We start from the raw sequence: 15782 nt of genomic DNA, 5'->3' as shown, positions 1-15782 counted from the left end.
GGCACCTCTATACCCTTGTGTTATCTTATTTTTCTGTTTCCCTTCGGCCGAATGACTGGGGGTTATGGGTAAGGGAAGTGACACTTAACAGCTCTGCTGGGGTGCTCTTTGCCTTCTCCTGCTGGCAAGGAGGTGAATATCCCACTAGTAATTGGAATGAATCGTGGACTCTCCATGCCTGTAAATAAATAAATTTATCAGTTAATCATAAAGTTTGTTTTTAGTGTTGATGCTTAAATGTAAAGCTAGTTTCAGATCTCTACAGAATAATTAGGTTTGCTGTCTGGTTTTCATCTCATCATATATATTTGATGTGGATAAAAAGAGGCATAGAGATTTAACAATTTAAATAGATTCGCCAAAAAAGTGAGTTATATTCTGATATTGATTTGAGTTAAAGAATTAAAGAGTGTATTATTAGAGAAATTAGATTAGAGATGTTTGATTAATTAGTTGGGTTCTACTGTGGTCATTATACAAGTGATCCACAATAAATTATTTTCATGTTAAAAGGACACAAAAGTGGGCATATGATAGGTCCCAGTTTGCATAATCATGGTTAGTGTTTTGTATGTATCAGTTGTCTAAAGAATAATGCTTTTAAGATTAGTTGAAAATAGCCCCTAGTGCACCAGTACTTATACTAATCACCCTCCACACTAGCTCTTTTCTTTTACATTTCTTCAAATGTGATTGTACAGCCAATCAGAAGCTGTACCTATCGCTGATATACCTCTGCCTTCACAAACCTTTATTTTTGTACACACTGACGGGTTTTCACATGCTCTGCTAGATCTTTCACTGATTACAATAAGAACGGCTCAGTGGAGACAGGTGAAGTTTGCTGCTTATGCTTCAGAAGCATTAACAAGATCTGGAGAGGGGAGCATAGAGTGTTTAGGGTATGCTGTGATGTATTTTTAACTAAAATGTATTGCATTGCATATTGGGAAGCTTTTACACTGAATAAACTTATTAGCTTTATACAAACAGGGACCTGTTATATATCGACTTTTTATGTTTTTTTTATTTGTTTATTTTTTGTTAGCGATGGATTATTACATTTTTCTGTCAATGTAGCTGGTGTTCCTTCTCAGTGGCAGACTATTGTTTCATAACGCATATTATTTACTAAGAAAATAACAGTGAATATGTTGTTCACTAAACAGGCACTGAAAACCATGTCTCTCCCCAGCAAACTGTGAATTGTATATTTTCTTCTGGGCCGAAAGTGGACATTTGTCACCAAAATAGCAGCAATAATCCAGCCAACCACGTGAGTAATAAAGCTCACTATTGCCTGGAAATTAGCATGCCATGCTTCATGTCCTTAAAACGGGGCTTTTTATGTTTATTTTCACAATTTGAGTTTATAATTCAGATTTCTTTTTCAGACACGATGAGTCCACGGATCATCTTAATTACTAATGGGATATTCACCTCCTGGTCAGCAGGAGGAGGCAAAGAGCACCACAGCAGAGCTGTTAAATACCTCCTCCCTTCCCTCCCACTCCAGTGCGCGTTAGTGCTAGGAAGAGGTAAAGTTAGGGGTTAGAAACAGGGGAGGGCTGGCAGCCTTAGGCCTGGGGGGCAAATCCAGTCAAGTGGCCCATTGCACCAACAAATCAGCTCACAGCCACAGGACCCACAGCACGCCACAGCCAGCAGGACCCACCACAGGACCCATAGCCAGCAGGACCCACCAGGAATAACCTTTACTGAAGCCAACTGGGGTGCATGATCACTTCCAATTCTTGGAATTGGAAAAAAAAAACTTTGTTTTCAAAGTGTAATTGCAGAAAATGGTGCAAAATAATGAAAAAGTTTATTGCAAAGGTGTTTTACTAGACTTTATTTAAAATGTTGTATTCTCAAAGTGTTTACATTCCTTAAAAAATGTGGGCTGGTGGAATGTGCCAGCCATGGGGATTTTTTCCAGGGGTTAAAGGAAAGCTTTTGAGCAGTTTTTTCTGCAATGACTTTAAACCACTGATTTTTCTTTAAATGTTTTTTTTTTAGCACATTCATTGCCTCTTTAAAAATATGGTGACCATGTAGGCTGGTAGAATTGTAGGTGTGTACACGCCAGATTAACAACTAAATAAGAAAACATCTCAAATTTATTCTAAACTAAATAAGCTACAGTTAGAGCGATCACACATTACCTATTGTTTTTCATGCTGCATGGAGTGTGTGCAGCCCTCATGTACACCTAAAGCCATGTTGCTTTCCTATTTAAATTACTGTGTATATATATATATATATATATATATATATATATATATATATATATATTTTACATATAGTAAACAAGAGTCCTTTAGTTTAATCTTAATACACTGAAAGGGACATGAAACCCATTTTTTTTTCTCACAATTCAGATAGAGTTTACAATTTTAAACAGCTTTGCAATTTACTTATATTGTCAAATTTGCTTTGTTTTCTTGGTATCCTTTATTATTATTATTTGTAGAGCGTCAACATATTCTGCAGCCCTATAAACATAGCTATAATATTCATTTTTAAGAGACAAATGGGTAAGGGGCCTACCAAGAGTTCCACTGTTGCAATTCAGCTCTCATGAAGGTGATCTATAAAGCAGCTGGGCTTGAATGCTTATGTGCTTGTTCAGGCGCAGCAATGCACTACTGGGAGATAGCGGCTGATTGGTGGCTGTATATATGCTTCTTGTCATTGTCTCACCTAATGTGTTTATCTAGCTCCCAGTAGAGAAATGTTGCCCCTTCAAGAAAAGATACCAAGAAAATGAAGCAAATTTGATTAAAAAAAAACTGTAAGTCCACTGGAATAATTTTTTAAAACTGTTTGCTCTATCTGAATCCTGAAAAAAAAACATTGGGTTTCATGTCTCTTAAAGTTACAGATTAAAGGGACATGAAACCCAAACATTTTCTTTCATGATTCAGATAGATTATACATTTTTAAACAACTTTCCAATTTACTTCTCTAATCAATTTTGCTTTATTTGCTTGGTATCTTTTATATAAGAAGCAGCAATGCACTCCTGGGAGAAAGCTGAACACATTTGTAAGCCAATTAAAATGGGCATACAAGTTCATCCACCTATCAGCAGCTAGCTCCAAGCTCCTGAGCCTATCTAGATATGCTTTTCAACAAATCATTTCAAAGGTATAAAGCAAATTAGAAAATAGAAGTAAATTGTAAAGTTGTTTAAAATTGTATGTTCTGTCTGAATCATGAAAGACAAATTTTGTGTTTCATGTCCCTTTAATAATACTGCAAGAATGCAAATGCAATTAAAAGCTCCACAATGCATGTACATGTTTAATAACTTAAAGGGGCATGAAACCCATTTTTTTCTTTTAAGATTCAGATAGAGCATACAGTTTTAACATCTTTCCAATGTACTTTTATTATCAATGTTGCTTCATTTTCTTGGTATCCTTTATTGAAGGAGCAGCAATATACTACCAGGAGCTAGCTGAACACATTGTTAAGCCAATGACAATAGATATATATGTGCAGCCACCAATAAGTAGCTAGCTCCCAGATCCTAAGCTTACCTATCTATCTTTTTCAGCAAAGGATACCAAGAGAACTAAGCAAATTAGATAATAAAAGTAAATTAAGAAGTTGTTTAAAACTGTGTGCTCTATCTGAACCATGAAAGTAAAATGATGGTTTTCATGTCCCTTTAATAAAAATGATTCAGGAAGCCTGTTTTTAGCTAATTCCTCCTAGAAACCATGAAATTACTAACTTAGAAAAAAACACAGCATAGACACAGTTTATCTTTATTAACAATAACACAAAATGCTTTTAAAAGATAATATGCTTCCATATTTCCATGAAGCCCTGCTCACTAGCTCTGGGGTACACATACAATACACTCCCATTGCAGAACTGTATATAAATGTGCAGCCTAGCAAGGGACTGTTACCTACAGTATTATTATTATTTCCCCATGTAGGATACAACATAAACTGAAATGTCTTATCCCAATGCTTCAGCTAAAATAAAAGCTGCACAGTATTAGCTGTATTCTACATGAGGATCTTACTGCAAAGCCACAGTATTAGCTGTATTCTACATGATGATTTCACTGCAGCCCGGCCCCTGAAGAAACCCCACACACTTGCTGACAGCACATTTATGTACTTACTGTTTAGTAGAGGTGGCCACACATGATTCTAGCAGCTCACACTGATGCCTTTCCCTCCATCCATTCATTGAGACTGCGCTCTCTGTTTGACTAGGGAAAGCCTGCACTAAGCCCTTCCCCCTCAGCACATGGCCTTTCAGTTTCAGTGCCATAGAGAGAAAGGCTGCTCCGCTGCTGCTTATGTGTGTACAGCTGCTCCCCCTGCTGGCCATTATTAAAATTACAATTAAAAAAAAAAAAAAAAAAAAAAAGCAGCAGCCGTTTTTAACATGATTTAGGGCAGCCTGGGGGGCAATTGCCTCTCTGCCCCCTGGCCCAGTCCGCCCCTTAGAAAAGATTCTTCAATCAAGAGTTTATTATTTTTAAAGTACTACAAGATTGTGCTGCTTTTTCCTAGGGTGTAGCCGTAGTCCATATCAGTCTCTTCAGTAGAGCCTTGGTGGCTTTAGAGCAATGGGAACTTGTGGGACATAATTCTCACTATGCCTCCCATATACTGATGTTGCCCTTACACTGAAAACCTGAGAGATATTTACTCAGGACTTTAGTTTACTTGCAGGTCCATGGGAGGGAGAGGACCTCCTAAACCTGGGAACTACCTTGCTGCCAGGCAGAAGATGAGGTAAGTGCTGACTTTATTTATGGGGGTATAAGTGACAACTCAGAAAAAGTTTGGGCACTTTAATTCTTTACAGACCTCATTGTGAAGGAGATAGATGTCCTAGTGTATTAAGGGACACAAACAGGGCAGCTTGGATGCAGGCACTGGGGCTATAGGCAGTTTTGATGCAGACTCTAGGGCTAAATGTATCAGGTGACATCTCTTCTCCCGGCGGTTTCATGTCTAATATAACCGACCGGGAAATTACATATTTTAAACGTTGAGCAGAGAGGCTCAGTGTGAGGGTGTTTCACGGTAACTTTTTAGCCAGCAGCTATCTGACAAAGAGGAAGCTAATAGTCTGCTTATGGTTCCCTGGGGCTTATTTTATACACTAATAATGGCGACCGGGAACTGCATATTCATACACCCACGATGGAAAGGAGCTTGTGTGGCGCCAAATTGGTTGCGCGCCTTCTTCTTTAGTACTTCCGGTTATCGGAAGACAGGGGTAGATGTCTGCGCTTGGGGTTATGTACTGAACACTTAGTCATTTAGCGAAGCGCACCCCTTGTGGGAATACTACTGCTCACAGAAGTGGATGTGAGCGAGAATATGCCTAAATGCATGTCAGCTCCTGACTTATCAGTGTCAGCTCACTGCTGAAGTTTCTAGCTACATTGCTTCTTTAATAAAGACAGACTTTAGGTCAGAGTGGTTCCGTTTAGAAAACGCTTCCTCTGACTCGATTTGTGCACAAAGGCTAACATACACCTCAGCTGGGTTAAGCTGAGGTGTAGAGGTTTTTTTTTATAATTCTCTTATACCTTCTCAGCCATTTCTGCCCACAATAAAATAAAAAAAGTTACTGTTTAAAATTTAAAGAGACAGTAACAGTTTTTTATGTGTCAAAAAAATAAGACTTTACATGATTAATCATCTTTTATTTGTTATAGAACTGCCATGTAAATAAAAAAGTTTCTCTTTTACAATTTAAAGAGATAGTAACGGTTTTTTATGTTTAAAAGAGTTAAGATTTTGCATGATAAATCATCCTTTATCTATTCCCTATGTTGTTAGGGAACTGCCACTCAAATAAAAGAATTTTCTGTTTACTATTTAAAGAGATAGTAACGGTTCTTTGTATTGCAAAAGTTAAGACTTTTGCTTGATTAATCATCTTTTATCTGTTTTCTATGTTGTGAGAGAACTGCCACTTACATAAAAAAAAGTTTCTCTTTACGATCAAAGAGACAGTAACGGTTTTTATATAGCCATCTCATACAGTGCCCTGAATTTTTTCCTCACAAATTCCACCTGGAATTTCTTGTCTAGACATTGCTTCCTAAGATCTTTGGAGCGATCTCTGATGCGTTGTCTGTTTTTTTCCCATAATACGGGAAAACACTTGAGGATATGTATTTAAGTAGCTATTCCGAATTTTCTTCTCTGAAGCCTGAAGAGGAGGATTCTTCGGTGGTATTTAGGGGAAAAATCTCAGACTCTGTCTGTGTACTTCCTTTGCTTGATACTGAAGTGTTTTCTTTCAGTTTAAATTTGAACACCTCCGTTTGTTACTTTGGGAGGTCTTTGTTTCCCTGGATGCCGCCGACATCTCCGGCGTATTCAGTCCTAATAAGTCCAGTAACCTTTACAAGGATGATTAAAAGGATAGGGAGAAATTGGGTCCCTTCTTTTTTCCCAGTGATAGCAGACTCTATCAAGGAGTCTTGTCAATGGTACCCAGGGTTTGGGTGTACGTCAGAGTTGCCACAGGACTGCAGAGCATTAGAGGATAGATATTGGTCTGCGGATGCCTCATCTGAGTATAGACTTTTCGTGATTCCCTACAAGGGAAAGACCTTGTTTGGACCTGTTTTAACGGAAATTCTCTCTGATATTTTGAGTGGTAAGGGTCATTCCTTGCCTCCGGATAAGAAAGCAGTTGTCAGTATAGTTTAGTTCCTTTCGATCTTTCAAAGGAAGTTGTTCAACTCTTTCTTTCAAGCAGGAGCTGTCCAAACTTTATTGTTGACCCAGTCAAGCTTGGAATAGGGGAAAGCAATCCAAGAATCTTGCTGGTGAATCAAAGTCAGCATGACAGGCCTGTCCCCAATCCAGGGGGCTTCGATATCCCAAGGATACAAAATAGAGTTCAGGACTTTTTCTCCCAGGGACAGGTTTTTGTTTTCAAGATTATCTGCAGTAGAAGAGAGGCGTTCTTACTCTACGTAGGAGACCTCTCTGGCATGGGAGTGATAGTTCCTGTTCGGTTTCAGGACCAGGGTCTGGGACTTTATTCCAACTTGTCCGTGGTTCCCAAATAAGAGGGAGCCTTCTGACCTATTTTAGATCTCAAAGGTCTAAACATTTTTCAGAGTACTGTCCTCAGATGGAAACTATTTGTTTAATTCTCCCTTTGATCCAAGAGGGTCAATTTATATCAACCTTGGATTTAAAGGACACTGCCGATTTGTGGCTCATCCCTTCGGTCTTGTCACAGCTCCCAGAATTTTATCAAGGGTTCTGGGGTCACTGTTGACGGTGCTTTGGTTAAGGGGCATTGCATTGGCGTCCTATCTGGACGACATCCTAGTCCAGGCTCAATCCTTACAACACGCAAGATCCCACACGGACACAGTGTTATCCTTCCTGTGGTTTCACGAGTGGAAGGTAAATTTGGGAGAGAATTCCTTAGTCCCAAAGACAAGGGTTACTTCTTGGGAACCATAATAGATTCCCTATCAATGAAGATGTTTCTGACAGAAGTCAGGAAATGAAAGAATTTCGATTCTTGTTTAGCCCTTCAGTCCACTCCGCGGCCATCAGTGGCTCAGTGCATGGAGTTAATCGGGCTGATGGTAGCGGCAGTGGACATCATCCCGTTTGCTCGGTTCCATCTCAGATCTCTGCATGTTCAGGCAATGGAACGGAGATTATGCAGATTTGTCTCCTCGAATGTTACCGGAGCAGGAGATAAGGGATTCTCTTCAATGGTGGTTGTCTCTAGATTATCTTTCACAGGGAACCTGCTTTTGCAGACCATCTTGGGTAATTGTGTCAACAGACGCCAGCCTTCTAGGGGGGGAGCAGTCTGGGCTTCCCTAATGTCTCAGGGAGTGTGGACTCAGTCGGAGTCTGTTCTTCCTATAAACTTCCTGGAGTTGAGAGCGATCTTCAATACTCTTCTGGCCTGGCCTCAGTTAGCCTCGGTCCAGTTTATCAGGTTCCAGTCGGACAACATAACTTCAGTGAACTTACATCATTCATCAGGGAGGAACGAGGAGTTCCTTAGCGATGACAGAGGTAACCAAGATAATTCAGTGGGCGGAGGCCCATTCTTGTTGCCTGTCGGCGATCCACATCCCAGGGGTGGACAACTGAGAGGCAGACTTTCTGAGCAGGCAGACCTTTCGTCCGGGGGAGTGGGAATTCCATCCGGAAGTGTTCTCCAGCCTGATTCTCAGGTTTGGTCAGCCTGAATTATATCTCATGGCATCTCGACAGAATGCCAAACTCCTGAGATATGGGTCGAGGTCCAGGGACCCCCCAGGTGGAGCTGATAGAGGCTCTGGCGGTTCTTTGGACCTTCAGTCTAGCATACCCATTTCCTCTGTTTGCTCTTCTTCCTTGGGTCATTGCTCGGATCAAGCAGGAGAGGGCATCAGGGATCCTCATTGCACCGGCTTGGCCTCACAGGATTTGGTATGCAAATCTGGTGGACATGTCATCTCTGCCACTTTGGAGACTTCCGTTGCGGAAGGCCCTTCTAATTCAAGGGCCCTTCCTTCACCCAAATCTAGTTTCTCTGAAGCTGACTGCTTGGAGATTGAACGCTTAATTTTATCCAAGCGGGGCTTTTCTGACTCGGTCATGGAGACCATGATTCATTCTCGTAAACCTGTAACTAAAAAGATTTTCCATAAGATATGGCGTAAATATCTCTATTGGTGCGAATCCAAGGCTTACTCGTGGAGTAGCATTAGAATTCCTAGAATTTTGTCTTTTTTCCAAGAGGGTTTGGAGAAGGGTTTATCGACAAGTTCCCTAAAGGTTCAAATCTCTGCTTTGTCTATTTTGTTTCACAAACGTCTGGTGGATGTCCCAGATGTACAATCATTTTGTCAGGCCTTAGTCAGGATCAGGCCTTTGTTCAAACCAGTTACTCCTCCATGGAGTCTGAATTTAGTTTTCAAAGTTCTTCAAAGGGCTCCATTTGAGCCTATGCATTCCTTAGATATTAAATTGTTATCTTGGAAAGTTATATTTCTTGTTGCTATTTCTTCTGCTCGGAGAAGTGCCAGAGCTCTCGGCATTACAGTGTGAGTCTCCTTATCTTATTTTTCATTCAGATAAGGTAGTTTTACGTACTAAATTAGGATTTCTCCCTAAGGTTGTTTCTGATCGGAACATTAATCAGGAGATTGTTGTTCCTTCCTTGTGGACGTGGTCCGTGAGTTCAAGTTTTACCTGCAGACGACTAAGGACTTTAGTCAGTCTTCTTCTTTGTTTGTGGTTTTCTCAGGGAAACGCAAGGAACAGAAAGCTGCGGCTACGTCTCTTTCTTTTTGGCTGAAGAATATCATACGTTTTGCATATGAAACTGCTGGACAACAGCCTCCTGAGAGAGTGACGGCTCATTCCACTAGGGCTGTTGCTTCCTCATGGGCGTTCAAAAATGAAGCTTCTGTGGAACAGATTTGCAAGGCTGCAACTTTGTCCTCTCTTCTCACTTTTTCAAAGTTCTACAGTTTGATACTTTTGCCTCGGCTGAGACCGTTTTTGGGAGAAAGGTTTTTCAAGCAGTGGTGCCTTCCGTTTAGGTTCCCTGTCTTGTCCCTCCCATATCATCTGTGTACTCTAGCTTGGGTATTGAATCCCATTAGTAATTAAGATGATCTGTGGTGTCTTAAAAAAGAAAAGAAAATTTATGCTTACCTGATAAATTTATTTATTTTTTAACACAATGATTCCACGGCCCGCCCTGTTCTTGTAGACAGGATGTGGGTTATGTAAACTTCAGACACCTCTGCACCTTGGCTTTTCCTTTCTCTTCCTAACTTCGGTCGAATGACTGGAGTGGGAGGGAATGGAGGAGCTATTTATCAGCTCTGCTGTGGTGCTCTTTGCCTCCTCCTGCTGACCAGGAGGTGAATATCCAATTAGTATCCCATTAGATGATCTGTGGACTCATCGTGTCAAAAAAGAAATAAATGTATCAGGTAAGCATAAATTTTCTTTTTTAATAAATACAAAACCAAACTTCCTTATCTTAATAATATGAGGTACAATTGTTGAGTTTACACAAGCTTTGTAGTTAGAGCTTTTCTCTTATTATTTTGTATGTTTATTTTCATACATGGCCAAATCTCCCTGTATTAGTAATACCACTTTTTAAATGGTTAATTTTTAGCAAACTTTGAAGAGAGTAAGATTTTTTTCCTTATGATTTTTTTTTCTTGTTTCCCAAATACAGAGTTTATCATCCACTGATTTGCCTCAAGCAGCAGCTGCAGATCAAGAAGTTGTGGATATGAAAATAACAGTGACTGAGAAACAGGCTCTTTCTGGTGCAGTAGTAGAGTTAAGTGGAAAATTGTGTGGATCCCCTAAACCCAAATTGATAGGTAAGAATGAAATTAGGAAAGTAGAACTGTGCATGTTTTTGTATTTTTAACTTGGTTTTATTCCATTCCATCAAAAAACATGTTACTATTGGTATACATTTTTTGACTTAAAAAGACATACAGGGTGATTTAATTAAAAAAACAACACTTTTTAAAAGGACAGTCTAATTGAAAATGTTTATTGTTTAAAAAGATAGATAATCCTTTTATTACCCATTCCCTATATTTGCATAACCAACACTGTTATATTAATATACTTTTTACCTCAGTGATTACCTTGTATCTAAGCCTCTGCAGACTGCCCCCTTATTTCAGTTCTTTTGACAGACTTGCATTTTAGCCAATCAGTGCTGACTCCTAAATAAGTCAACGTGAGTAATCACAATCACCTAGATTAGGAGTTTTGCGTTGCGGCTTTTAATGCTTAAAAAATTGCAATTTCAGCATAAAAGCAGTAATGCACTATTGGGAGTTGTGTCGGTATAGCTATGCCGCAAGCATTTTAGCCTCTAACACAACGTCAATCCTGCATTCAAAAATTACGTTTTTGCATGGTATTTCCAAAGCGCCGGTATTACAGGTTGTGCGGTGAGGCTAAAATGCTTGCATTACAGCCTATACTGACATGATCCATTTCACCATCTAAAAGCAGTAGTTATGGATTTTGTGTAACAAAAATGTTTCACTAAACTGTTACTAAGTACACTAACACCCATAAACTACCTATTAACCCCTAAACCTCCACCCCCAGCATTGCAAACACTATATTACACCAATTAACCCCTAATCTGCCGCCCCACATCGCAGCCACTAATAAAAGCTATTAACCCCTATTCCGCCGCTCCCCGACATCACTGCCACTAAATAAAGTTATTAACCCCAAACATCCGGCCTCCCACATCTCCACCACTAAATAAACCTATTAACCCCTAAACCGCCAGCCCCCCACATCGCAAACCACTAAATTAAACTATTAACCCCTAAACCTAACACCCCCCTAACTTTAAATTAAAATATAACTTTATTTAAATAAATAAAAACTTATTATTATTATCAGGTATTTGTAGAGTGCTAACAGATTCCGCAGCGCTGTAAACATAGTCAATATAAAGGATAGCTTTTGCAGGGATCAAATGGGTAGAGGGCCCTGCCGAGAGTTTCACTGTTGTAGTCTGCTCTTATGAAGGCGATCTGCAAACAGCTGGGCTCATAGGCTTACATTCTAAGGGGTTCAAGGGGAAAGCAATGGAGTTAGGAAAGGTTAGTGTTGGTTGTAAGCATCCCTGAATAGTAGAGTTTTTAGGGAGCGCTTGAAGCTGTTAGAACTAGGGGAGAGTCTTGTGGAGCGAGGCAGGGAGTTCCACAAGATAGGGGCCAGTCTGGAGAAGTCCTGTAGACGGGAATGTGAGGAAGTAACAAGAGAGGAGGAGATCCTGAGCTGATCGAAGGGGACGGGAGGGAGAGTATCTGGAGACAAGTTCTGAAATGTAGAGGGGAGCAGTGCAGTTGAGAGCTTTGTATGTCAGAGTGAGGATTTTGTGTTTAATCCTAGAGGCAGCCAGTGAAGGTATTGGCAGAGAGGCGCAGCAGATGACAATCGACGAGTAAGGAAGACGAGCCTGGCAGAGGCATTCATAATGGATTGTAAAGGAGCTATGCGGCAGCTAGGTAGACCAGAGAGGACGGAGTTGCAGTAGTCGAGGCGGGAAAGGATGAGAGAGTGGATTAAAATCTTAGTTGTATCTTGTGTAAGGAAATGTTTTTAAGGTGGAAGCGGCAGGCTTTAGCCAAGGACTGAATGTGAGGAGTGAAGGAAAGATCTGAGTCAAGTGTGACCCCAAGACATCGGGCATGCAGGGTAGGAGTAATTATGGAATTATCAACAGTTATAGAAATTTTGTGGGTGGAGACATTGGAAGAAGGGGGGAAAATAAGGTGTTCAGTTTTGGAGAGATTTAGCTTAAGGTAGTGAGAGGACATCCAAGATGAGATATGAGAAAGACAGTTAGTGACACGGGTTAGTAAGGAAGGAGGTAGGTCTGGTGCAGAGAGGTAGATTTGGGTGTCATTGGCAAAACCTATGGGACTTTATTAAGGAACCTAATGATGATGTGTAGATTGAAAAGAGAAGGGGACCGAGGACAGAGCCTTGAGGTACCCCAACAGAAAGTGGTAACGGGGCAGAGGATGCTCCGGAGAAGGCTACACTAAATGTATGGTTAGATAGGAAGAGAACCACGAAAGAGCTGTGTCACACATGCCGAAGAATTGGAGGGTTTGGAGCAGAAGAGGGTGGTCAACCGTGTCAAAGGCTGCAGACAGGTCAATGAGGATAAGCAGAGAGAAGTGGCCTTTGGATTTTGCTGTAAGTAGGTCGTTGTTAATCTTGACAATTGCTGTCTCTGTAGAGTGATGGGGACGAAATACAGATTGCAGTGGGTCAAGAAGAGAGTTTAGTGTAAGGAAATGGGATAGACGTGCGTATACTAGCTTTTCTAGGAGCTTTGAACTTACCTGTGAAATTAAAATAAACCTAACATTAAACTATAAATTAACCTAACATAACTAATCTAATAAAATAAAAAATACTGCCAATTAAAATATCTGAATTACAACTAAAAAAAAAAAAAAACTATGAAAAATTTAAAAATCAGTTTACCAAAAATAATAAACACTAAAATCACGAAAAAATAAAAAATACTAAGATTACAAAAAATAAACGAAATGATCAAAAATAAAAACAATTACACCTAATCTAATAGCCCTATAAAAATAAAAAAGCCCCCCCCCCAAAATAAAAACACCCCCTAGCCTACAATAAACTACCAATAGCTTTTAAAGGGGCCTTTTGTAGGGCATTGCCCTAAAGAAATCAACTCTTTTCCCTGTAAAAAAAATACAAAGTCCCCCCAACAGTAAAACCCACCACCTGACCAAACCCCCAAAGTACAAAAACTAACTCTAAAAAAAAACTAAGCTACCCATTGCCACTAAAGCACATATACATATATATATATATATATATATATACACACACCCCACACACACACCCCCCACACACACACCCCCCACACACACCCCACACACACACCACACACACACCCCCCACACACACCCCACACACACACACCCCCCACACACACACCCCCCACACACACACCCCACACACACACCCCCCACACACAAAACAAAATCATAATTTTGATACACGTTCTACGCTATTGCAAAGGGGTTTAAACAAAGAGCACTGCTGGTCCTGCGCTGGTAATAACCACAGCTCATTCTTTTAGGGTTGTGTCTGGTCAGGACAAGCAGTACCATGTAACTCCAGAGTGGTAATTTACATATGTGTTTAATCCATTTGCAGGGATTAAAGGGATAATAAAAACATTTTTTTCTATCATGATTCAGATAGAGCAGCTTTTTTAAGCAACTTTCTAATTTACTCTTATTATCAAATTTTCTTTGATCTCTTGGTATATATATGTGAAAACGCAGGATTGTAATCTTAGGAGCCGGCCCATTTTTGCTTCAGAACCCTGGTTAGCGCTTGCTGATTGATGGCTACATTTAGACACCAATAAAAAAACACTACCCAGGTGCTGAGCCAAAAATGGGTCTTCTCCCAAGCTTACTTTCCTGCTTTTTCACATAAATATACCAAGAGAACGTAGAAAAATTGATTATAGGAGTATTGAAAGAAAAAAGGTAGTATCCCTTTAAACACAAAGCAATGCAGAGTGGCTAGTGATATGTGTTAATGAGGTCAAATGCAATATTCCATAATTAACATCCTTCAGTTCTTATACACACAGTGGATTTAAAAAGTCTACACACCCCTGTTAAAATGTCAGGTTTCTGTGATGTAAAAAAATGAGACAAAGATAAATCATTTCAGAACTTTTTCCACCTTTAATGTGACCTATAAACTGTACAACTCAATTGAAAAACAAACTGAAATCTTTTAGATGGAGGGAAGAAAACAATATATATAACTGGGGATGTAGCTGTGTTCAGAATTAAGCAATCACATTCAAAATCATGTTAAATAGGAGTCAGCATACACCTGCCATCATTTAAAGTGCCTCTGATTAACCCCAAATAAAGTTCAGCTGCTCTAGTTGGTCTTTCCTGAAATTTTCTTAGTCGCATCCCACAGCAAAAGCCATGGTCCTCAGAGAGCTTCCAAAGCATCAGAGGGATCTCATTGTTAAAATGTATCAGTCAGGAGAAGGGTACAAAAGAATTTCCAAGGCATTAGATATACCATGGAACACAGTGAAGACAGTCATCATCAAGTGGAGAAAATATGGCACAACAGTGACATTACCAAGAACTGGATGTTCCTCCAAAATTGATGAAAAGACGAGAAGAAAACTGGTCTGGGAGGCTACCAAGAGGCCTACAGCAACATTAAATGAGCTGCAGGAATATCTGGCAAGTACTGGCTGTGTGGTACATGTGGCAACAATCTCACGTATTCTTCATATGTCTGGGCTATGGGGTAGAGTGGCAAGACCAAAGCCTTTTCTTACGAAGAAAAACATCCAAGCCAGGCTACATTTTGCAAAAACACATCTGAAGTCTCCCAAAAGCATGTGGGAAAAGTTGTTATGGTCTGATGAAACCAAGGTTGAACTTTTTGGCCATAATTCCAAAAGATATGTTTGGCGCAAAAACAACACTGCACATCACCAAAAGAACACCATACCCACAGTGAAGCATAGAGGGAATTATGAACAGTTCCAAATACCAGTCAATATTGGCACAAAACCTTCAGGCTTCTGCTAGAAAGCTGAACTTGAAGAGGAACTTCATCTTTCAGCATGACAACGACCCAAAGCATACATCCAAATCAACAAAGGAATGGCTTCACCAGAAGAAGATTAAAGTTTTGGAATGGCCCAGCCAGAGCCCAGACCTGAATCTGATTGAAAATCTGTGGGGTGATCTGAAGAGGGCTGTGCACAGGAGATGCCCTCGCAATCTGACAGATTTGGAGTGTTTTTGCAAAGAAGAGTGGGCAAATCTTGCCAAGTCAAAATGTCCCATGCTGATAGACTCATACCCAAAAAGACTGAGTGCTGTAATAAAATCAAAAGGTGCTTCAACAAAGTATTAGTTTAGTTTATTAGTTTATTTTTATATTTTTTCTTCCCTCTACCTAAAACATTTCAGTTTGTTTTTCAATTAAGTTGTACAGTTTATAGGTCACATTAAAATAAAGGTGGACGAAGTTCTGAAATGATTTATCTTTGTCTCATTTTTTACATCACAGAAACCTGACATTTTAACAGGGGTGTGTAGACTTTTTATATCCACTGTATGTGCACATTTTAATAGCTTCATCGCTCCTCATACTTGTGCACTTGCAGCTAAAGATTTTCCTGAATTCCCTTCAAATATAAAA

At 39.8% G+C, this 15782-nt stretch overlaps 1 protein-coding gene across 1 annotated transcript in view; it reads left to right on the top strand.

Moving 5' to 3' along the window:
* Window positions 1–15782, top strand: part of HCFC2 (host cell factor C2) — a 268454-nt gene that overhangs the window by 104386 nt on the left and 148286 nt on the right. The window contains exons 9-10 of the mRNA XM_053716965.1: window positions 1170–1276; window positions 10222–10372. Of these exons, the coding sequence (XP_053572940.1) occupies window positions 1170–1276; window positions 10222–10372 (258 nt within the window). The remainder of the gene's footprint in view (window positions 1–1169; window positions 1277–10221; window positions 10373–15782) is intronic.

This window comes from Bombina bombina, chromosome 6 (genome assembly GCF_027579735.1).
Source record: "Bombina bombina isolate aBomBom1 chromosome 6, aBomBom1.pri, whole genome shotgun sequence".
Taxonomy (NCBI): Eukaryota; Metazoa; Chordata; class Amphibia; order Anura; family Bombinatoridae; genus Bombina; species Bombina bombina.
This window is presented reverse-complemented; position numbering and strand designations above follow the sequence as displayed.